Source organism: Camelus bactrianus, chromosome 18 (genome assembly GCF_048773025.1).
Source record: "Camelus bactrianus isolate YW-2024 breed Bactrian camel chromosome 18, ASM4877302v1, whole genome shotgun sequence".
Lineage (NCBI taxonomy): Eukaryota > Metazoa > Chordata > Mammalia > Artiodactyla > Camelidae > Camelus > Camelus bactrianus.
The window spans coordinates 24,202,611-24,225,247 of NC_133556.1; the positions used below are offsets into that span (position 1 = coordinate 24,202,611).

The 22,637-nt window shown below is 37.3% G+C and overlaps 1 protein-coding gene across 6 annotated transcripts in view; it reads left to right on the forward strand.

The window, feature by feature from the left end:
• Window positions 1-22,637, forward strand: part of LOC141573915 (ankyrin repeat domain-containing protein 26-like) — an 88,923-nt gene that overhangs the window by 43,332 nt on the left and 22,954 nt on the right. For 5 of the 6 annotated variants that reach the window (XR_012500371.1, XR_012500370.1, XR_012500367.1 and 2 more), the window contains 14 exons: window positions 916-2,583; window positions 4,670-4,822; window positions 5,435-5,486; window positions 5,866-5,935; window positions 8,596-8,656; window positions 8,741-8,928; window positions 10,192-10,321; window positions 10,725-10,786; window positions 13,307-13,400; window positions 15,827-15,855; window positions 16,047-16,119; window positions 17,924-18,178; window positions 19,781-19,854; window positions 21,083-21,733. Coding sequence is in view for 1 of the 6 variants with exons in the window: in XM_074346324.1 (XP_074202425.1) it covers window positions 4,792-4,822; window positions 5,435-5,486; window positions 5,866-5,935; window positions 8,596-8,656; window positions 8,741-8,928; window positions 10,192-10,321; window positions 10,725-10,786; window positions 13,307-13,400; window positions 15,827-15,855; window positions 16,047-16,119; window positions 17,924-18,178; window positions 19,781-19,854; window positions 21,083-21,733 (1,770 nt within the window). In the remaining 5 variants the exon portion in view is untranslated. The remainder of the gene's footprint in view (window positions 1-915; window positions 2,584-4,669; window positions 4,823-5,434; window positions 5,487-5,865; window positions 5,936-8,595; window positions 8,657-8,740; window positions 8,929-10,191; window positions 10,322-10,724; window positions 10,787-13,306; window positions 13,401-15,826; window positions 15,856-16,046; window positions 16,120-17,923; window positions 18,179-19,780; window positions 19,855-21,082; window positions 21,734-22,637) is intronic. The other variant, XR_012500369.1, reaches the window with a different exon arrangement.

Here is a 22,637-nt window from a genome sequence, read left to right on the forward strand (position 1 = left end):
CAAAGAGGAGTTTGTTTTGTCTTTTGGATGACTCTGCTTTAAATTACTTTCTTTGAAGGATACTGATGTTATTAGGTTATCACTGAGTGAGTATCACTAAGAGAGTAACTATTACCAGATACTGTGGGCTCATCAGTTTTTATCCTTTTTCATTTCTAGTACATTTTGATGTTTTTATTTTTAATTGATGATGGTAGAAGGAAGAGAAATAGCTTTAATTATTGAATAAACATTCCCTTTAAAGAAGACAAGTCATTGGTGGATGATAAAGAGGAAAGAGCTGGGCTTTAGAGTCAGACGAGGTTGAATTCCCAGCTCTCCTGCTGGTCAGGTGTGTCATGTCCCTGGGGGACATGACTTATTACCAACCAATATGTTTCCTGACACGTAAAGGAGGGTCGTAGTACATCCTTCAAGGGTGGTTGTGCCTAAGAAAGACCATACGTAGACTATTCAGGTTAGTGCTGGGCACATGCTTCTCAGCGTGATTAACTGCAGCCATGACTCTTTTTATTGACATTTTTATTCATATTACTGTTTTCAGCCTGCAAAGAGCTTCTCCTTACCTGACCTCTAGCTGATTTTAAAGTATTGTATTTCAGACGGGGGAAGAAATGGGGAATCCTTTATTTAAATCTTTACCTACTTCAGATAATGACCTCAGCATCCTTTCTTGTCCTTCAGAGGACTTTAAATTAGCAACTTCTACTATGTGCTACCCAAGTAGGACAGGAGGCTTCTTTTTTGTCCCTCCGTTTTGGCCTTGGAGGTAATTTGCAAAGATGAGCACTCGAGCATGTACATGGTCAGTTCTCCAGGGGTGGGCAGGATATTAACTTGGTAAAATAGATCAAACTAACTGTTTAAGTTAAGCTAACTAAGTTCCTAAGAGTGAAGTTGTCTCTTTTATTTTAGATCAGCACTGATGCTTGCTGTACGTCATGACTCACCGGACGTAGTCAAGCTGCTGCTTCAGAGACGTGTTAATGCCGATCTGCTAGATGTACACGGACAGTCTGCTGAACGATATGCGTGTTCTAATGGTTTTAAACAGTAAGTGTTTACATTAAAGTACCAGTTATCTCTAAACTGAGGTTGGAAATGATCTAACTGTGACTTGTTATGTGACAGGTGAGAATTCCTAGTTGGGAGCAGGCACTTTGGGGATGGCAGTGAGACCCTCCACATCATCAGCTGGAAACCAGCAAAAAACCAGACTAGTGAGATGGAGCAGTGGGCACAGGGTTCTTTATCTCAGAGTTTGTAAGATGTTTATCCTTAGGGTCCTGCTGTTCTCCATTTCATTCCAGTGTAGCCCCAATGCATGGGGTACAAATAATGTCACATATCTGATTTTTCTAACTAGTTGTTTGGGTCTTGAAATGTTTAGTAGAGCAGAAAATCCCGCATTTTCCTTTGGGGACTTTCTTGTATAATCTTCCTCTTGAATTTTCCAAGAACCTGAGGAATTCCCTAAGGCCACAGTGACAATCCTCTCCCACAAGGCATCGGGGCAGGGCGAGGGCATTCTAATCGTTCTCTTGTTTCCCTTGATTCTGTTGCTGCAGCGTTGGTACTAAAACTGGTTTTAACAGGATCTCCTCGGCAGCTGGGTCTGGGGTCTGGATGTTGCTCTCTAAAGACCTTTAACAAAATTTTAAAAGAAGAAAAGGAAAAAGAAACTGGTCCTGCAGTCGGGTCATGATTGACCTCTGCTCCCGGGATGCCTGTGCTGATCCAGTTTCCGCGGTCTTCGTGGCGATGGACACGTAAACTTCAGAGTGACAGCTTGTTTAGTTCTCATACATATGCTTGTATGAGGTCATATATTTATAAATAAGTTTAACTACAAGTTAGATAGTAGCTGAGGTGCCCTGAAGTATAAACCACGAAGAACAGCTAATCACCGTAATTTGTAACATTTTCTGAAAACTGTCACATTTAAATGTTACACCTATGAAAAAAACACACATTGGGTTTTATTTGGGATTCTCCAATAGTTCCAGCATTAAAGTTCAAGAACAAATTATTCCATTCTTCCAGTATTTCTCTGAGCATCGGGGGATACATTATCTCATTAAATCTTCATAATACTCTTATGAGTATTAATAACTAACTGCCTGACAGTAAGATCCCAGTTTTATAAAGGAAGACTGAGCTGAAGAGAAGCACCTTGTCCAGGAACAAATAGCTGTTGGTTATAGAGCTGGGACTTCTGAGTTCGAGATACTTTCCGTATGTCAGGCTCGCTCTAGTTAAGTTGCTGAGCTGTAGTGCCCTCAGTTCATGACTACTTCACCTTACTTTTTTTTCTTTTTTAATTATACATCTTAAATTTAAAAGTGTAGATTGTACAAATTTGAATATATGGGACAATTGAAGTTTTGATACTGCCTGTGATATTGTCTGAAATAACCTAAGAATTTAATATATTTGGTAATTGTTTTTCATATTACTATTCAAGTACTAATACTTATTTATCACATTTTTTTATACATAGCCTTTACCAGCTGATTGTCGACTACAGAGACGGAAAGATTCCAGATACTCCCCCTCAAAATAGCGACCCAGGACAGAGTTCTGGTAATAAGTTACTCTTGTTGGGCCCACCATAGATAAAGAAAGTAAGGTTGAGGAAATTTTGATAATGAAAGAGAAGTGAAAAAGGCCAGTGTGTAAATTTTGTGTATGTTTTCATTTTTTTAATTAATTTTTTCTTAATGGTCTAGTATTCAGAATTATGTAAGAAGTTAATTGTAGGTAATTTAAAATCTGAGACAATATTGTCTGAAAAGAAATTCATTTATTTAATCATGGCCCCTGAAGTCCCATATTATATCTTTGTGTAAGTAAGAAAAATAGGTTTTTAACTTTGTTGCACATTTCCTGTAACAGTATAACAAGTCGGCCTTGTTACAGAGCTGGCTCTTTAATTCTTACAGCAAATGGATTACATTGGGTAAATGAATGCTAGTTATTGCATAGTGATTAGTCTCATTAAAAAGTGATTGTCTTTGAAACTGGGAGCTCAGCAATACCTTCCTGGTGCTGTAAACAAATGGCCAACAATTAGAACTGCACAGCTGGGCCAGTGTGCAGCATACTAGTAAGAGGTTGTTTTTTAAAGGTACCTAGTGATAGGGCAGAAGTCAGGAAAGCAGTGCCTTGTTGAGAAGCACTGGTTACTTTTCACATCATTACACCAACAAGGGCTCTCTCTCACCAATTTCATTCCTCAGAAGTGCAAACAGAATGAAATATGTTGCCTTCATGAGAGTCAGATGTTTTCTTCTTTTTGGGGGATACTTGTCATCAAACTATATTTTGTTAGAACAAGATTTTCTATTGCCATTAGTTAAAGGATTGTCATAATAAATACTCAGCACAACTCAGGACTCAACAAATTGTAAAAAAAAAAAAAAAAGCACAGAAGTGCTTCACATAAAAAAAAAAAAAAAAGACGACTGTGTTGCCTAGATGTGACCCCTAGCGTGCTGTTCAGTCTGAACTGTATGAGGGCACCTTTAACTTAGTACACCTTGATCAAGCAAAGAAATTCTGTTGTAGGAAACACAAAGATGGAAAAGACAGAGTTTTGGTCTTCAAGGTGCTCATAATACAATAGAGTTGTCCCTGGTTAATGTCTGTATATTTTTTAAACAGGATTTTCAAAGAAAACATTCCTATCTGTGAATTCATCCACTTAACAGATGACTATCAAGTGTCTTTTAGGTACTAAGCACCACTCTGACGTTACAGAATGCAAACAGGTCAAAAGCACAGTTCCTGGCCTCCAGGAGCTTGTTGCTGTCATCCTCATTTTTATGATTGGCTTTACTTTATTCTGTGCTTACTGTGTCCCAGAGCCCACTAGGACTTTGTAACTGTCTTTATGTATGTTTTATTGGTACTTAATATGTACCAAATACTTTTAAGTCCATGGTAAGGAAAGAAGTTTTTTAAAAATGGGTAGGATGTTAGGTAAGCCATGCAGAGCGAGTAGAAGTTTGCCAGGGAAGGAGGCAGAAGGGCAGTGTTTGGTGGGCGGAACATCTTTGAAGATTACATTTGGCAGAAAGGACAGCGGTGCAAAGGCTAAGATGTGCCAGTGAACTTTGCAGGATCTGTGAGTTTCATTTTGTTGGTGCAGAAAGGATGCTGTAGGAATGGTTGGGAACGAGGTGACTACCTAGCTCAGGCATGCTTCTGAAAGCTTTTCTAGTACTATAGAAAGGAGTAGGTCTGCTGTAGACCTTGGGAAATTTGTCAGAATGCTTTTAGCTGCAAATAATAATAGGAGCCCTAAGTAACAGTGGCTACAGCAACAGGAGTCAGGATTGTTTAGAAGGTTCGGTGATGTCATCAGGATCCCAGATGCTGTCCCTCCTTCAGCTGTGAGGCTGCTGGTGTTTGATGTCGCCCTTCCTGGTCTGCTGATTAGCAGCAGCTCCAAGCATCATCTTCTCACATGACAATATCCGCAGGCGAGGAGGGCTGCTTCTCTCTGCATGTTTTCTGTTAACTAAGAAGAAAACAGAGGTGCTTCCGGTAGACTTCCCCTAGCATCTTATGGGCTGGGCTACATCACATGCTCATTCCTCAAGCAGCCACTGGGAAAAGAAATGCAGTTACTGTGATGACCTTAAAACAATCATTTCTCTTTTTGCAGCTAAGGAGAGTTTACCTTCTTCGCATGCTGGGGCAGAAAATATCCAAGAAAAGTTGCAATTGCCCAGCAAGGACAATGAAGAAGAAGTGGTTGTCGATTTGGGAACCAGCAATGGCAGCTGCATGGATTCAGTGAAGAATGTTGAGCAGAAGAGTAAGAAGATTCGATTTGAGTCTTAGGGTTTCCTGTTATGACATAAAGCGGGGATGCACAAGCTTTTTCTATAAAGGGCCAGAGAGTCAATATTTTAGGCCATGTGATGTCTGTCACGTCCACTCATGTCTGCCATTGCAGTGTGAAAGCAGCCCCAGACCGTATGTGAGCGAATAGGGATGACCGTGCCCAGATAACACGAGGTTGACAAAGCCAAATGGCAGGGTGGGTTTGTCCCATGGGTATCATCCAGAAATACCATGCTATGTAAGCTTGACATTGTCAGTTTATGATACTGATTCTACTAATGGTTATCATTCTTTTGTGAGTCTCATAAAGTTTGGTTGGTATTTTGGTCCTTGTAAACAGCAGTTCACTTTAAAATATCAAATTTGGATAAACACCCTTTTCTTTTTTGATAAATATAAAGGAGGGGAAGTGGTTTTTATGCTTAATTACCTACCAGGAGTATACTCAGTATTCACTCAAGTGTGTAGTCTCCAGGTGTGGTCCCAAAGGAATGCTTTTTAACAAAACATTGGTCTTATACTTTTAATATTCTGTATTTTTCTGTTGCTCATATAAACTCTATTTTACTTTCTTCTTTAATAGAGAGTTTAGTGATTAAGGTTGCACCGAGGTTTGAAGACATCTCTGTAAGCCGGTAGGATTTTATGGATTTTTAAAAATTACATGTTGACTAAGGGAACACAGAGAAAAGAAACAAGGCTTGTTGAGTGTCCTACTCTGCGTTTGACACTGTTTTATGTACTTGGCATTTGTTACCTCATACAGTCACCACAACAGCTTTGCAGAGTAGCTGTGCTGTTATAGCTTACTTCTAGTTAATTAGGCAACTGTAACTTAAGAAGGTTGACTAGTTGACCCATGATTCCATGGTTAACAAGTAGTTGACCTGTGACTTAACCATCAGGCAGCCTGGCTCCCAAATCTGCTTTCTTATCCCTCAGCATAGACTTTTGTGACTTGTTTGTTTAAAGAAATGAACTCACTCATTTTTGATGTGTATTTTTGCTCCAAAGTATTTCACCGAAACATGATGTTGATGATTCACGGCCTCCATCAGATGATGACTTAGATCTTGCTCCCAAGGTAAAGTGTTCTCTTGTGAAATTAATTTTTCTGCTCTGAATTTAGTTTTGTGTAGTATTTACTCTTAAAACTTAGCAGTGTTCTGCCTATCATTGTTTTATGTTTGTATGAGAAAGTTGGTCAGAGTAAACCATTTTATAAAAATGTGGCAGGGTTTTATTTTTTCTTTCTTTCTTTTTTTTTTTTTTTTTTACTTTGGTAAATACTGAAGATGAGGCTGAAGCAAAATGGACTAGAAAATAGATCACGACAGGAAAATTGTACTGTGAAAAGTCTTCCCACAACAGAGGAAGTGTGAAGCTTGGCCAGGGATAAGGATTCTTTGACTTAAACCACACTGACGGCACTTGTATAATACTCGTGCCTCAGGGATATCTTCAGTGCACACAGCTACTTACTGTGATAATCATGGCCTCTTCCTGGGGCCTTTCAGTTCCAAAACTACGTAGCATGTATCTCCCCCCACCCCGGACACTTTTTATTTTGATATCAGAGAGTTGTGAGGAAAGAGTTTTTTGTTTTTGTTTTTTTTTAACTTTACTTCTATCTCTGGTTCTGCATTAAGACTAAAATAATAGTTGACATTCTAGAAATTTAGAAATTAAAATTCTGTTTCTCAAAATCCATATTATAAAGAAATTCCTCTGTGTTTTCTAAATTATCCCATTATGAGTATATTCAAAACTCTGCATCTAACTGAAGAATACACATTTTCCCTAAAATAACAGCCAGCTTTAAATGTAGGCTCTTAATAACAACCATATGATGGAACCGATTTCAGAATTCTTTTGTATTATAGTTTTAAAAAGTATGTCCAGTCCTCGTGTACCATTTTAAAATTTCAAGTTTCAGACATTTTGTAGTATAGTTATTTACATATTTATCTTATAGCCCCTGCATCAGTATACACCGCTAGAGATTAGGGAACATAATTGTGCATTTCCTGGAGCACCTAGAATAAGGTCTTAAATGTAAGAAGCATTTTAGTATTTTTTGAATGTGAATGCATGAAGAGACATGGAATGCTGCATCATGCTGCAGGTAATATAACATGCACACTCTATCATAATGAAATCTATTTGATGATACAGGTAATATAATATGTGTACTATGTCATAGTGAAATCTATTTGAATTCTAAAAATATGACAAATTTCTATTCCCTTTGTTTAGGTTGTAAAAGTTCAGTTGTTATGAGAGGAAATATGTCATAAATGCCGAGGAAATAGATAAGAAGTATATGATAATTAGGAAAAGGTTACAGTCTGTTTTTCAGTATCCATCAACTGTGAGCTTAGAATTTGAGATGAAAACTTTTTAACCTTCTTTTAGCCCCCTCTCATGTTCCATTAAAGATATGTTTTCAAGCCCTATATTATCCTTAGAATCCTGATTACCAGTTCTTTGTCTAGGTGGAAAGCTGATGTGTTAGGAACTTTCTAAAATTATTTTTCTCTCTCTCTAGTAATAATTGGCAGCATTCAGGTAGTGAGAGATGACCATGTTCAATTGAGTGACTTACAGTGACAAGATTTAACTCTTACAGTAGTATTTACAAACAAACAGTTGTAGAGTAATACAGGTCAGTGTTATTGGGGATATACTATGAACAAAGGCCTTTGTTTTATATATATGTTTTGTACATCATATATTTTGATATTTTTATAAAGTTTGCTGAAGAATAATATATATACTTGCATATATAACTTATATTTTTATATATATAATAAAAAGGTAAAACAGAGGCTTTCACTCATCGTATATCCCTAACAATACTGATACATCCCTGATCTATTATATATAAATGCTGAAATATATATATTTCTCCACATGCCTTGTTATACTTACATTTTTCTTTTTTTCTTGCCCTAAGTTTGTACTTGACTAGTCATGTCTCATTTTTTCTTTTCTTCCTCCTCCCCACTTTTGTTTTTAATGGTTTGCCCCAAACTTAATATTTTTTTTTGCAGAAAACACTTCTTCAGTGTCTGTTCTTTCAGTCCATCTCACTCTGCCTCTGTAAACATATTTAGTGACAGCTTTCTGTTTACTATGTGTGTGGCTTTCACTCATGAGTCATTGCCCCTCAGAATTACTTTTGTTTTTATTCCTCTTTCTTAGAAGTAGCTGAATTTGAACAATCATTTGTCTTCAGCTTTTTGGCAAATGGAATAGAAGTAGCTTATCCTGTTTGCTGTTCTAACTCATCCAAATAAGATACTGCTAAAAAGTAAACTCTCATATTTCCCTCATGAGAGATCATTCACACATACATAAGTCATGCAAGCACATTTCAAAATATAACAGTTACTTTAAATTTCTTAATGTTAGTTTTTTCAATAGGACTCTAAACTATCAGGGATAAGTTTTTGTTCTAGATCATTTTGGTCAAGAATGTCATCTAATGGATACCATAGTGTTGTATAATAATCAATGAGGGGTAAAGAAAGTAACATTTTGGGACCCCGAGGTCATCTCTCATAATCCTCACCCCATGAGAAGATGTAGGTTGGTAAATGACAGACCCAGGACTTGAATCCATATCTGAATGACTCCGAAGCCAGCGCTCTTTGTGTTAGATCATCTAGGAATGGGGAATGTTATAATTACTTTATTCAATTTCATATTTGTTGTTCTTAAAGCTGTTATTTTCTTCTCTAGAAAGTCCGGCATCCAAGATTCGCAAAGCTAATTCAGGCCTGGGGAGAACCCGTGATAAACAGTAAGTTATTTGAAGACTGTCTTTTTGTGTTTTCACTGGTGAGAAATTATAGATAATTTCATCTACCATACCTTGTCGCTACAGCAGAGGCAAAAGATGGTGTTTTGAAACCAGGAACTAGCACCTTCTTTGAGGACAATAATTCTAATAATGAAAATGAAGATGCAGTTAGAACCTTTTCCCAACCATCAAGTGAAGTTTCAGGCTTCTCTCATCCTGCCTCCCCAGCACCAGAACCTCTCACGTCTTCAGCAGTCCTTGGTGTTACAGAGGTAAGTCGTTTTGTTTTTAACTTTTCCCTCCTGTGCTTTTTCACTTACCGTCCCCCTGATTCTCATGGGGATGAAAAGGATCCTACAGAGGAATGGAAGTGCTCAAGATCACAATAGAAAACAGTGTGATAACAAGAGAGGTACACGTGCAGGACTGAGATTTGTAAAGTTTGGTGGCATAAACAGTTCTCAAATATGCCATTAAGAAAGGAAAGATAAGAAAGCAACTGGAAAGAACAGCTGGATGAATATGAAGATGGGCAGGGGTACAAAGGGGAAGGATTCATCTAATAAGGACAAGATGAATGAGTGTCAAAATGAGAGAGATTATTATACAAACACAGCAGAAATAGTGGGGTTAAGTGAGAGCAGGAAGTCTATAGTACAAATTATGATAGAAATTACCTCAAATTCAAATTAAGAGAGGGAAAAGTCAGGTCATGGAAAAAAGTGCTCAGACTCTTCTGAAGGACATATAGCTGATTTTATGAACAACAGAAAGAAAATTTGATCCTCACTTTTTTCTTTTTGGTTATAGAAGTTTGTTTTTTAACTCAAATGTAGTTGATGTACAGTATTGTATGAGTTACAGGTGTGCAGTAAAATGATTTGGTTATACATATATATGCATATATCTAATTCTTTTTCTTTCTTTTCCATTGTAGTTGTTTGTGAGATATTGAATATAGTGCCCTATGGAAGTTAGTTTTAACTTGAAGTTACTTCTTTTTTTAGAAGTCCTCACATTTAAATTGATGAAGTGATGTCTTATATTTAATCTAGGAAATTTTGTCTCTCCATTCCAACCCCAGTAACTGTTCTAGTTTTCCATGTGACTTATCATGCTGTTTCACACCTCGACCTTTGGCTCAGGCTGCCCTTTTTAGAACCCCCTTCACATCTGCTCTCTGCACAGGGTCTGTCTTTTAAGACACAGTCTGGTCTTCCCAGCATTCCCTGAGCTATTGACATGCAGCAAGTCTCTTCTCTCCTTTGTGCCCTTACTGTATCTGTTCACTGCAGGTGTAGAGCTGCTGAATGATACTTGTCTGTGTTGATTCATTTTCATGTGTCTCTGTCTCCCCTAGAATATAGAGCAGAATCTGTCTTTTATGTATATTGCCAGCTTCTCCCAGGATAATGCCTATGATGTGATGGATACAGTAAATATATGTTCTCTTCCTGACTGATTGAATGACCAGGTGTAGGAATATGATGTTTTCTGAAGTTGGGTTTTTGTTACATTTTGTTTTGTTTTTATAGGAAGAAGCAACAAAGCCGAAAACTGGGGGGAAAGAGAATGGCACTCGGACTATTAACAGCGTTCTAAAGGAGCAAGCAGATCATAGCAAATTGATTCCTGTTGATGGAACACATAAAAGTGACAGAGGTGGTAAGTCAGTGAGCATCTATGGATTTTCTTCTGTGCTTAAAAGTTAATGTGGTTGGAGGGGGGAGGGTATAGCTCAGTGGGAGAGCGCATGCCTAGCATGCACGAGGTCCTGGGTTCAATTCCCAGTACCGCCATTAAAAAAAAAAGCTAGTGTAAAAAATGTAAAGTGTGTAGATCCAAATATGATGTCCATTTCTTCTTAAGTGTTTTTCTTTTGCCATCTTCTTTCATAAATATCCCAACTACGACCAAGTTTTCTTCCAGAAAATGCTTCAACCCTCTGAAATTCTTTTCTGCCACTTTATTTTCTTGACATATTCATGAATCAAGATAGACTTATATATATATTTAACTTCCTAGCAGTATGTGTTCTCATTAATGTATCTGTGACTGCATTTTGTAGATGCAACTTCAGCATTAGGATTAGAAGAAAAGGAAGATGTCGAATCACCCTTGGATTCTGAGGTGCTGCCTTCTAGTATTATTTTCAAGTATAAGCGTTGCGTGATGTTAAAACATAAATGGAGGGATGTTTTGACTTCACTTTCTCACTTTTGCATTTTCCCAGCCAAATTTTTTCCTCATTTTAACCCACACTTAGTAAAGTCATTCCATGCTACATGTCATACTACTGCAGAGTGCACTTCTGTTAATTTTCCAGACTCACCTAATGAAACTGGTGTATGTAGTGCAAAAGCCAAAGCTTAGAAGTCACAGGGAATCGGTTTGTGTTCTGAAGTTACCTTTTCTAAAAACTAAAGAAAATAATTCTTGGTCAGCCTGTGACCAGATGTTTGTTTCTTCGTGATAAGTGAATGTGTAAAACTCTTAGTGAGATTCAGAGAGAGAGAGGTTGTACAAAAAAAAGAAAACAAAAAAACCCCCACAAAAAAACGGTGTTTTTGTTTGTTTAACCACTTTGTTCTTGAAAAGACAGTGCCTGTGAATTGAAAGTACCATTATATTTGGATTGTCAAGTAGATCTGCAATGAACATTTCAGGATAAGCAAAAGCATGTGGAATAGTAATAAATATGTGGGGTTAAAATACCAGCAGTTTGGTTTAGTGATGTTTTAATGAGGACAGCCCATTTTGGGTAGGGAAAATAGCGTGCACTGAGTACTTTTATGGCGACTGAACTTGAAGGAAGCTAAGTGCAGGGTAGTGATGACCTATTCCAAGGTGATAGCCATGGAAAGAGGCAAGAAGAGCCTGAACCCTTGGATCTCGGCAGCTCCTGCCTAGTGGCACAGCACTGTATCTGAAGTCAGCAGAGATAGCATCCTGGTTCTGACCCACTGTGGGATCTTGGAAAAACTTGTCTGACTTATTTGAATGTCAGTGACCTCGTTCAAAAACATGGTACTGATACGTACGTCTTAGGTTATGTGTCATGAACAAAAATGTGGTAACAAGTGTGAAAACACATTGTCAACTGTAAAGGGTGCTATAGAAATGTAAGACAGAATGATCACAGTGGCCACTAGTGACCTAGTGAAATGCTGAGGACACTTTTTTAAAATCTGAAGGACAATAAAATGGGAAAGTTAGAGCGGGCATGGGGATTTCTCATTTGGGGTATGTTGAGTGTTGGTAGACTATTATCGGACATCTCTGATAGGTATATAGTGCTTTAGTACTTGAAGCCCTCTGGGGGTTTTAGATGTTTTGACCTTAAATAAATTCCTGTTCCTGAACACCAGCTATGCACCAGGCAGTTAGACACTGAATGTCGCAGTTGAGGGGTTAGGCTGTAGTGGCAGGAACAGAAGAACAAGTAAACAGGAACCCTTTATCAGGGACAGTAAGTCCTTCATATAAGGAACGTGGAGAGCGTTAGTTTAGACAACAGTGGGGGAGTTTGTAGTTAGGACGAGGGTGGAGTAAGGGTGGAATTTAGGTAGTCAGAAAAGAGCTGAGTGTGACCAGAGCTGCCAGGTGATGGACAGGAAGGAGCCAGTCACACGAAGGTCCCGGGGAGGGATGTTCCGGACAGAGAGATCAGCGGGTCACATCTGCTCATCACCATACTCCAGCATCTTGGAGTGACCAGGAAGCAGCAAGTGGGTAACCGTCCTTAGAATCACTGTTATTATTGTTGTGTGTAGAAAAGAGAATGTGCATCATAAGGGCCTGGCACATGCGGGTGGTCACTAAGCAGTGTTCTTATTCTTCCCTAAGTAAAGTAAAGCTTATGGTACTTTTTTTGAAGAGCTGCATAGCTACATTAAACATTTTTCTGCTGTTAATTTAAACAAATATTTTTCTTTCTATTTTGGTACTTTATTCAACTATTTTCCCTATCAATAAAAGTTTTATCAAATAATAGTTAGATTCTGCTAAGCCTTTGTTTACTGAAATGTAGCAGTTTCCACAGTGTTCTGTTAATACTCAACATGACAGACTCTAAGGCTTCTTTTCATGCCATGTATGCTATTTTAATACTAAAAACAATATCTGTACTAAGAAACATTTTAAACTTATAGCACACTTATTAAAGAATATATTTAAATATGTATATTTTTAATTTTACTTTTTACTGAAGTGTAGTCAGTTTATAATGTTACTTTCAAGTGTACTGCAAAGCAATTCAGTTATACATATAAAAATACATATTTTTTTAAACGTCCTCTTCTTTTGTCGAGGAATGCAAAATGGAATTAGGTGTTTTGAAGTTAATTCTTTGTTGAAATCTGCATGTAAGTCAGTATTTTGTCTGTGAAAATATTTGCTCTAGCTTTCCATGCTCAGTTTACAGAGTCAAAAGCCAAGTGAAGATAAAAGATAGACTTGATCTAAAGAGTGTGTATGAAATTTTCTATTTAAGTGTTTGGGTTTCCAGGATATGCTTATTTTGTTTTTAAGTGTAATTGCTTTTAAAGTAGGAAATTAAAAAAATAATAATAAGGTAGGAAATGCAGGTATTTTGTTAGAAAGGAATCAGGAAATCTTTATGCAACTCATTATTAATATTAATTTTAACAGAGTATCTCCGAGATTGAACTACCGAACTGTATCGATCATTTATCTGGAGCTGCAGGTCTAGGAGAAAAAAATACATTAAATGGACAAATAGAAAGTAAGTACTGTATTTTATTAAAAAAAAAAGTCATTTTACAGAATGTTGATTTAAAACATGGATTTGGATCTATTCTCTCAGCCAAAGAAAATCACCTGTTGAACATATAGTGAGAAAAAAGAGAAGAGGAAGTATATTGTATATCTTACCAGGTGTCAGCAACAGATTAAACTAGAATGCTGTTTAAGGAGCTCAGTTGTTAGCTTTCTTTCAAGATGCTCTGTGACCTGAGGACAGGCAGGAAACCAGGAGGAGGGAAGGAGGGAGTGAAGAATGAGAGAGGTAGAGAGGAGGGGAGTGAATGAAGGAAAAGGAGGGGGCGGTCCCTGGCAGGAGGTGGTAATGTAGAATAGTTCTTTAGGAGAAGGAAGACAAGAGTGTTTGAAATGAGACGGGTATGAATTGAGCTTCTTCCAGCACCAAAGCTTGTCCGGGAGGCACAGCAGAACGTTCCACTCCCCCGTCCCCCTGACCTTTAGGAAGGCAGCGAGGACTGTGGTACCTGATCACGCAGAGCCGGGTGTGGCTGCCGGTGAGCACAGGCATGTGTGGTCAGCTGTCAATGTCTGGACCTTCGTGTCATGCAGCGTGTTGCTGCCTTATAGGATGGTGTCTCATAGGCCAACAGAAGAGTGGGAAAGAGGAAGAGAGCAGGGTGCATTCCAGGGAGGTCAGGGGAGCTGGAGCCTGGTAAAGAGTCCACTGAAAAGTCTGCAGCTCCTGATGCAGCTTTTGGGGAAGTGTTACAGTGAGACGTGTGCAGCTGGATTTCAGAGAGGTCAGTTAAGTCCGAGTGCTATAGAAGCAGACTCGGTATAGACCGGAGTTTCTCAAATTTTAGTCACCTGGGGACCCAGTGAAAAGTGCACATTCTGAGCAGTGGGTCTGTGTTTCTAACAAGCTCTCAGGTGAAGCCCTTGTTGCTGGTCTTCAGATCACGCTCAGAAGGTAGACTTGTGTTTAGGGGAATCTGGAAGAAGAGCCACTGGGGAGTTAAAGACAACAGCAACAAGGAAAAGCATGATTTTGTTTTTCTTTCTGAGCACGTTCATAGCCAGAGGGAGGCAAAGAGTTGAAGTAGAAACTAGAGATGTAAGCTACTGCTGCTAAGCAGAGAGGAAAAAGAAGTGGTGGGGATCGTCTGTCAGAAGAATAGAAAAGGGGAAGATTTAAGACCACAGATGTAGAGGTACCTTTGAAGAGGAAAGTGAAAGGAAGGAAGGAGGAAAAAAAGGCAGCAGGTAGGTGATTTTGGAATTGAGGAGGAAACTTGAGAGAACTCCTTTTCAATGGTGTCAGTGTATTTGCACTGAAGGTAGGTTAGATCATTGCCACTCCAGAGAATACTGGAATCAGGAGGGGGCCTAGAATTGGGGTAAACCACAGCCTCTCCTCCTATCAGGCTTCAAAGGTAAATGTTGTATTGGTATTTGTTATTCCAATGAGATTAACTTGAATATGAAGCATTGACTGTGCTTTTTGTTTGTTTGTTTAAGGATAGCTAATTTTTTGAGAAGACAGTTGTTTCACAAAAATCCTTGTAAACATTAGCCTGATTTACCAAACCAAACTACTTTTGGAAAGAAAAGAAACTAACAGGGTTCATTCCATAAATGCTGAAGTTGTTATTTTCACTGAATACTGCACAGGTTTTGAAATATAAAAGACTTTTAATATCTAATAATTCTGTGGCAATTAAAATTTATTTTGATCACCAGATTTCAATATTGAAAACTCAGTATACATTCTTTCTTGTATGAGTGGATCAAGAAACATTGATGGCTAGAGGATCCAAGAAATGTAGGCATACCAATAGCCCATGTGGGTATGGGAAAAATATTTTTATGAACTATTATCCTACAAGTGTGTATCCAAGGCGATCAATTCATAACACTTTCTCTGATGAGAAGTGAATTGCACATTCAAATGAACTGCCATCACAACTGTGGACTTCCTAAATTACAGGACGAATTGAAGAGCATGATAAGTACTTGTAGTCTAACGGTGTCAATCGCATTAAAGATGTGCTGTGGCACTTTACGGTCAGCTTTCACATTTGTCTTCTTGGAGCCGTGATTTGTTCCTCTGATTAGAGATCGCTTTTCTCCTTCTCAGGCAGCAAGTTCACACTGGTATATGTACACGTTTCTATTTTATAAATAAGTCACTTGAAACATAATCGTACGTTTGAAATCTTAACTGCATGTTTTGTTAAACCTATATTCCCGTTCTTTATTGAGTATCTATAATGGATTCATGTTTCTGTCTTGTTGCTGTCCTAACTGCCCCTGAAAAACAAAACACCGAAACCTAACGTGTTCATTTCCAAAGCAAGCACGAGGGTTGCGCAGTACTAACTCTGCGTGAATGGGTAGTTGGCTTTCATATTTACATCTAATTGACTATGTGTCCCTTTTGGCTTTTAGATTCTACTGAAAAATATCCTCACTTGAAGGTAAGAACTTTTATACTTTTATCTTGATTTTTTTTTTTTTAATTTAGTGAGGGTACTGGGAATTTAGCTTAGGACCTCATGCACTGCTAAGCAGGCACTCTACCACTGAGCTAGACCCTCCCCCCTTGAATGATTACTACAGATTGTATCAAATGTACATTATTAATCGGTGTGTTTCAAAAACCATTCAGCCTGCAGTTGGAGTGAAAGATTCTGTTCCTAAGAAAACAGGAGAAATGAAGAATTTACAAACATTCAAATCAGGTAAATTCTGCAATACAAATTTAGCTCTGAAAAGAAGTACAGTCTTCTTATTGGTAATTCCTTTTATTTCTTCAAATTTAATTGAAAGATGACATAAATAAGGCAGATGTTATTAGTGGTATCCATGTTTGAAAAATATATATAAGCTTAAGAAATAGATTTTTAAAATGTCAGCTTTGACTTGGATGTTTCTGTTGAGGTTGGGAGACACTAAAGTGCTCAGCTTGGAGTCCCTATACTCTTCAGGGATTCTGAGAGATTGATTATTAGGTTCTAAGATTTTTCCAGTTTTAAAATGCTTAATTGAATTTTGACCTTTATGTAGAGTAAAGCTTCCCTTGCTAACATGTCAGTCATATTTCACTTTAATTATTTCATCTAGTGCTATCACATTGATGATATTTATTTATTTCTGTATTTATTTATTAATGAAGGTCCTAGGGATTGAACCCAGAACCTTGTGCATGCTAAGCATGTGGTCTACCACTGAGCTATTTCCCTAGCCCAAAGGTCTTAAGCCAACTGGATGGTTTGATTAGCGCTCTCTCTCTCTCTCTCTCTCTTTCTCTCTCTCTCTCTCTCTGTGTGTGTGTGTGTGTGTGTGTGGTGTCTTTGATTATTAAAAATGATGGAAGTAATTAGTCCTACCTTAATGTTTGGTAGATATGATATTTTAAAACAATAATCCTAAAAGCTTTTGGGTTTAGGGTATTTTTTATACTATTAAAAATTATTGAGAATTTTGAAGAACTTTTAAGTGGGTTGTATCTATTGATGTTTAGTATATTAGAAAATAAAGCTGAAAGATTTAAAAAACAAGCACACACAAACATTCCATTCACCATTAGAGCTTTGATGTTATCACATGTCATGTATCTGGAAACCTCCACTGCACCCTTAACAGAGAATGAGAATGAAAATAGCATTCAGTACTATTGTGAAAATAGTTTTGACCTCCTGGACTCCCTAGATGGAGGGAACATGGGGCTTCAGGGCTTCTCAGATGACACTTGAGAAGTGCTGTTTTAAACAGGGTTCATGGATGTGAAATAATAAAGGGGCCCTTGTGATGAAGTGGGCTTTAACGTTCACTTCTACATTTCTCGCCTTTTCTTCTTTAACTTGTCTTAAAAAGTTTGAATCTGACAACTTAATTCTTTTTAAAAAAGGAAAACATTTTTGTTAGATATTTCCTGTCTCATGGCACTCTGTACTCTTTGGATCTGGTTTGTACCTAGATTTACCCTATTTTTATATGGAAAAAATTAGTCACTCAAGGCTATCCTTTCTTATATAAATTTATGATGTTTATCCAAGGCTTAAGGTAAGAATTCTGAAGATATTGGTACATTGAGGAAAGACTGTCTCATTGTAATTTATGTAGTACCATTCAGTAAAAGTTTTCTTAAAGCCCACATCTCTAGGACTCAATACTGTCATGCATATTTAAACATCCAGTAAATGGCTGGTTAGGCATACATTTTGTTAATGAAAAAATTCATATGTTGAAGAATCATAATTGTTCATAAAGCTCTTACAGAATGTAGACTGTTTTATAGAGAGTGATGAGTGAATCCAAATTAGTAATTCTAGAAAATTAAAGGTAGAAAAAAGAGAGACAGTGGTTCCCTATATGAACAGCAATGACATGTAAATTACAACCAGCTGGGAAGGAGCAGTGTGTTTGGTGGAGAGGAGGGCATGGGGTTGAGGACGTGGGGCTGCTGCTCTGGGAAGAGAATTCGTAAAAGTTAGTCATTTGTATTGTTGTTCACATTCTAATAAGTGGAAACTTTGTTTTCAGGTTCTTCAGACTGGGTTTCTACTAGTTTGAGCCTCAATAATGAGGCTGGTCAAAGAGCCGAGCATTTGAAAGCTGATAAATGTCCGTTGGTATCACGATCAGTGACCACAAACCTGTCAGCACCCACAGAACTGAGGCAGACGGCCCTGGTATATAAAGACCGGATGAATATTGGAGCTGTGTCTGTGTCAGAACATGCAGCGCTCCGTGGCCTGTGTGAGTCACAGCTGCCAGAGAACAGAAGCCGCAAAGAAGGTAATAAAGCAGCATAGAGAACTAGCCATAGTCTACCTGTGCGTGGCTTCACCATACTCTGACTTTGCAGAAATCATTTTGTGGCAGGATCTCCTTTGTGTTTACTCCTTTTATGCAACCTACAACCAGACAATACCTTTTGGCATGACATTTACATTCATCCTCTGACCATAGCAACATATTAAATAGCAAAGAGAATTAGGTGAAAGTAAATTCGTTCAGAATAGTATTTAGCACGCTCCTGAGAGCGGGTAGAAGGGTGATGTCTAGAGCTTTGTGACTAGTTGGGAAACCTAGGTGGCCATCCAAAGATTCCCTTCTCAAAGTATGGTTTCTTAGCTTTATTTTTATCTAGCTCTGAATTTATAAATATTTGTTATAGCTATATTCAGTGTAACTGAAAAAGCACCTCTGCAACTAAATATCAAAGTATTTCTAGTGTATTCTCTGCCTTTCTGTATTTTAGTAGTGGCTTTCCCAGCAGTAGTGGCAGTCATTGGGAATTTGCTACACAGGACCTCCTTCTTAACTGTTTCCACACAGTATATCAACTTGTTTTATTATTTTTAATGGATTGATGGGTCGAAAAGGATATTGGTTTCTAAGGAGTGCTTTATCACTTAAAAATAATATATGGAATATCAATTCTGATTCTTCTAGGATACCCAGTCTGTTGATTAACCACATCTAATATGTGTTCTACTTTATATACCAATTAATTTAGTGCCTTAATCAGTGATATAATCAGAGCTGTAGTAATAAGTCATACAATATTTTTTCTGCTCCTATAGTTTTATCTTTTCTTTCCTTACCTGCAGAATTAATGTTGTATTTACAAAAGATTCTCAGTTATCTCCTATAGTAGTGACTACAAGCTCTAAACTCAAAGTTTTTCTAATAAATACTGTTTATACACAGATACTTTTAAGAGTTTGTCCTCTACAGCATGGGAGCAAAGAGGATAGACATGTAAAGAAATAGTTTACAGTTCAGCTGGTGAAGACACACTAGAAAAATCTGTGAAGTACCAAGGTAGCTCCAAGGAAAGAGATCCCTGTGTCTGTGTGGAAAGACAGCTGCAATCCAGGAGGACTTCACAGAGCAGGCTGAGTCTTCAAAGAGGAAAAGGAATCTGTCAGAACAATAGAGGGAAACATTTCAGATTAAGGAAAGATAAAAGCATAAAAAGTAACAGTAATTTTGGAAACCATGTTTAACATTGCTCTTGAAGCCTGGTATGTTGTTAACAAGGTACTGTTAGGAGGTAGAGAATAGAGTCTGTCGTGACTTTGTATATTTCTACTGTATTTTTAAATTTTGTTTTATTTCTCTTTGTCTTGTTCATGTCTGGTGAATCAATTTGTGAATGAAACTTTGAGATGTTTGTATGCCTTTAATCTGGTAACATCTAGTATTTCCCAAATAGTTTGTTGAAGTTTTAGATAATTAGAAGTATTTCTTAAAGAAGTAAATATCCAGCTAAAGATTAAGTTTAATTTCAACTGTCAATTGATGAAATGTTTTTTCTGTTTTTATAAAGCTGATGCCTTTGATCTAGCTGTTCTAAGTAGTGAATTTTAACTAAGCATATTCATTTTTCAGCAGACCTAGACTTACAAAGGGCATCTGAGGAAGAGCAAGAAAGACTTGATGGAAGTGAAAATAACCACTCACAGGTATGTAAAAATGTAAATTTAAGTTTCTTGTTTAATACTGTTTTCTGTGGTTTAATAACACAGTTCAAAAGAAATTGCCTTTCAAACTAGACTTTTAGAGTCAATAAATAATTACTTAATATTTAGTTTTTAATAGCATTTTATCTAATTACAAATCTTAAAGTATTGTTAGGATCTGTAATAATTTATAGTTACACTTTATCCTTGGAATTGAGGCAAAAAACCTTCCTGAATATGGCTTACATCTTCCATCTTTATAAATTCCTCACATGATGAAGGTGATATCAAATATTAAATCATGTGATATAAGCAGTTGAAATTGTAAATAATATAGCAGTGATGGCCACCAAGTTAGTTTCATGTAAGGAACAGTCATTCCCAGTGGTCCAAATTTGCAGTTTCAAATTGCAAGTCATTAATGCCAAGGTGAAAGATTTCTTCTGTCTTGTGATCTCTATGTAATCGATTTCAGAATCTACAATCAGGGAGAGAATAGGGGTCATAGAGTCAACCCAACTGCCTAGTAAGAGAATCAAACCTTCCACGATTGGACCTTTGCTGTTAGGGAAGAAACAAAAACTTTCTAATTTATTTCATTTCAGGGTAGGAAGTCAGTAAATATTATTAAAAATTCTTTTATTCACTCTCACTAGTGAATGTTAGAGTATAATATAACTCAGTGGATGCAGAGAATACATATTGAGATAGATCACTATCGTAGTATATCGTTTGCATTAAAATTCAGGAATTTGTTCCTCTGTCTGATTGATGTTAATTGATTTTGGCACCTAATAATTTCCAGTTTGCTTATTCTCCAGTTACTAGTCCTTTAAAAAAATCTTTACATGCACTGGAGGGGCTCACTAAGGTATGAGAGGTGAAATATTTTTTAGTGAGGAAATCTTTGTAATGTTAAAAATCTAATCTCTAATTCTTGGTAGATTTAACATGTGTGAATTGTTTAGTTCAAACAAACAGTGACGAAGTTAGGTTTCTGAGTTCCTGTTTTTCTCCTGTTTCAAGGCTAAGGCAAGTTATGTTTCACTTCTTAGTTTGTGACTAGCCAAACATAGATTAAGAAGTTTGTTAAATTTTAAATATTTTCTAAGTTTTCTTTATCCATACTTGACTACTTAAGGATAAATGTGTTTTACAAGCATGTACTGTGAAAGAAAGGAAATCTGAAGATCAAATCAAGCAGATTAATCTTTCATTTGTGCATCTGCAGAAAATGCCTAGAGAACCAGAAATGAATAAGGAACATGACAGAAAGGACATACCTGTGTCTTCAAAACGTTCTTGTGTGGAGAAGCATGAGGACATGTGGGTCAAACAAGGCAAATTCGACTGGGAAAACAATTCAGAATTTATCACAAAGAAGTCAAATCAGAAAATCAGTAAAATCCATGAAAAAGGCAAAATTACTTTTCATCGTAAGGTAGTGTCACTACATGACAACTGTGAACTACGTGGTGACTTAAAGGAACTACCTTCCAACGTGACAGATAATACATTTGATTTTGAGGAAGTAGATGCACCTGGAGCCTCTGTCTCTATAGGATTCCAGGCAGTCTCTGAACACAAAGAGCCCAGTCTTGAAAATGTTTTTCCATTTTATTCCAAGTCTGAGTCAAGAAAGTATGGTTGCCAGTCATCTTCAAAACTTTATTCAAATGAAAATAAGTTGGATGAAAATGGTAAGCCAGACACTGAACACGTTTTTAACAAAACTGAGGAGAGTTTTTGTAATGATAGAGAAAATGAAGTATGGAACCGAGTTCCATTTAAAGTGAAAGAAGACCAAGAATTTGCTACAAAAAGAAAACCGAAAAGGAACCAAAATACTCACTGGAAATCAGACATTGGACATGCACCTCAGGTAAGTGATCCACAAAGCCTTTTTGGTTTGTGGCTTGCCCGCTCCAGTGAGAAGAAACACATGATTCAAATAAAAAGTCATGATATGTCTGCTGTTTCAATTACTTGTAAGAAAACCAAGCCAATACAAGACCAGCTCCAGAAGCCATCGCTTGCAGATAACTGTGGTGCTGATAAGTCTAAAAACATGGACCCTGAATTAGGAAATGTGAGTTCTTCTCCATCAAATGGTAACAGAACATCCAAAGTATATCTAAAAGAGTTACACACCAAGGTATGCAAAGGTTTAAGAATAAGGTAGGCATGTTACAAGTAGAATTCCTGGGTTTGGAAAAAGAAAATTCAGCTTCAGAAAGAGGTAGAGGTTCCTTTGCTGCTACTCTGTTTTTTCTCTTTATCAATAATCTCCTCCATTCTGATCCATATTTGATCTTATTTTCCACTCTATGAAAATAGCCTATGTATAAAACGGGGTCATCTAAATATGTAATCGTGTAGAAACAGACTATTTCTGCCATCTAAATAACAGGAACTCAGGGAAGTATTTTCCTGGGTTTTGTTCCTTAACCAACCTAAGTCTCTGTGCCAGTCTTTCATATGAAGTGGGAAAGTAATTCAGCTGTGTGCCACATGACCTTCTGAGCCGGAATAAATGCAAGTGAAATGGCTTAGGAAATATAATAAGCTCAAGGGTTTTTTTTGTTTTTTTGGTTTAATCTGTTGGCTTAAATGTAAGTTGCACTTCCATAGAATGGGAAGGAAGCAGTGACTGAGAGAAGGGATATAAGCACAAGCTCTCAGTAAACTGATCCGTGTAATGTGCGTTAGTGAGTGCAGGCTTATCTGTCTTACTGATCACTGGACACTTAGAATTCCATCATGGCCGCTTTGAGATATTCTTAAGA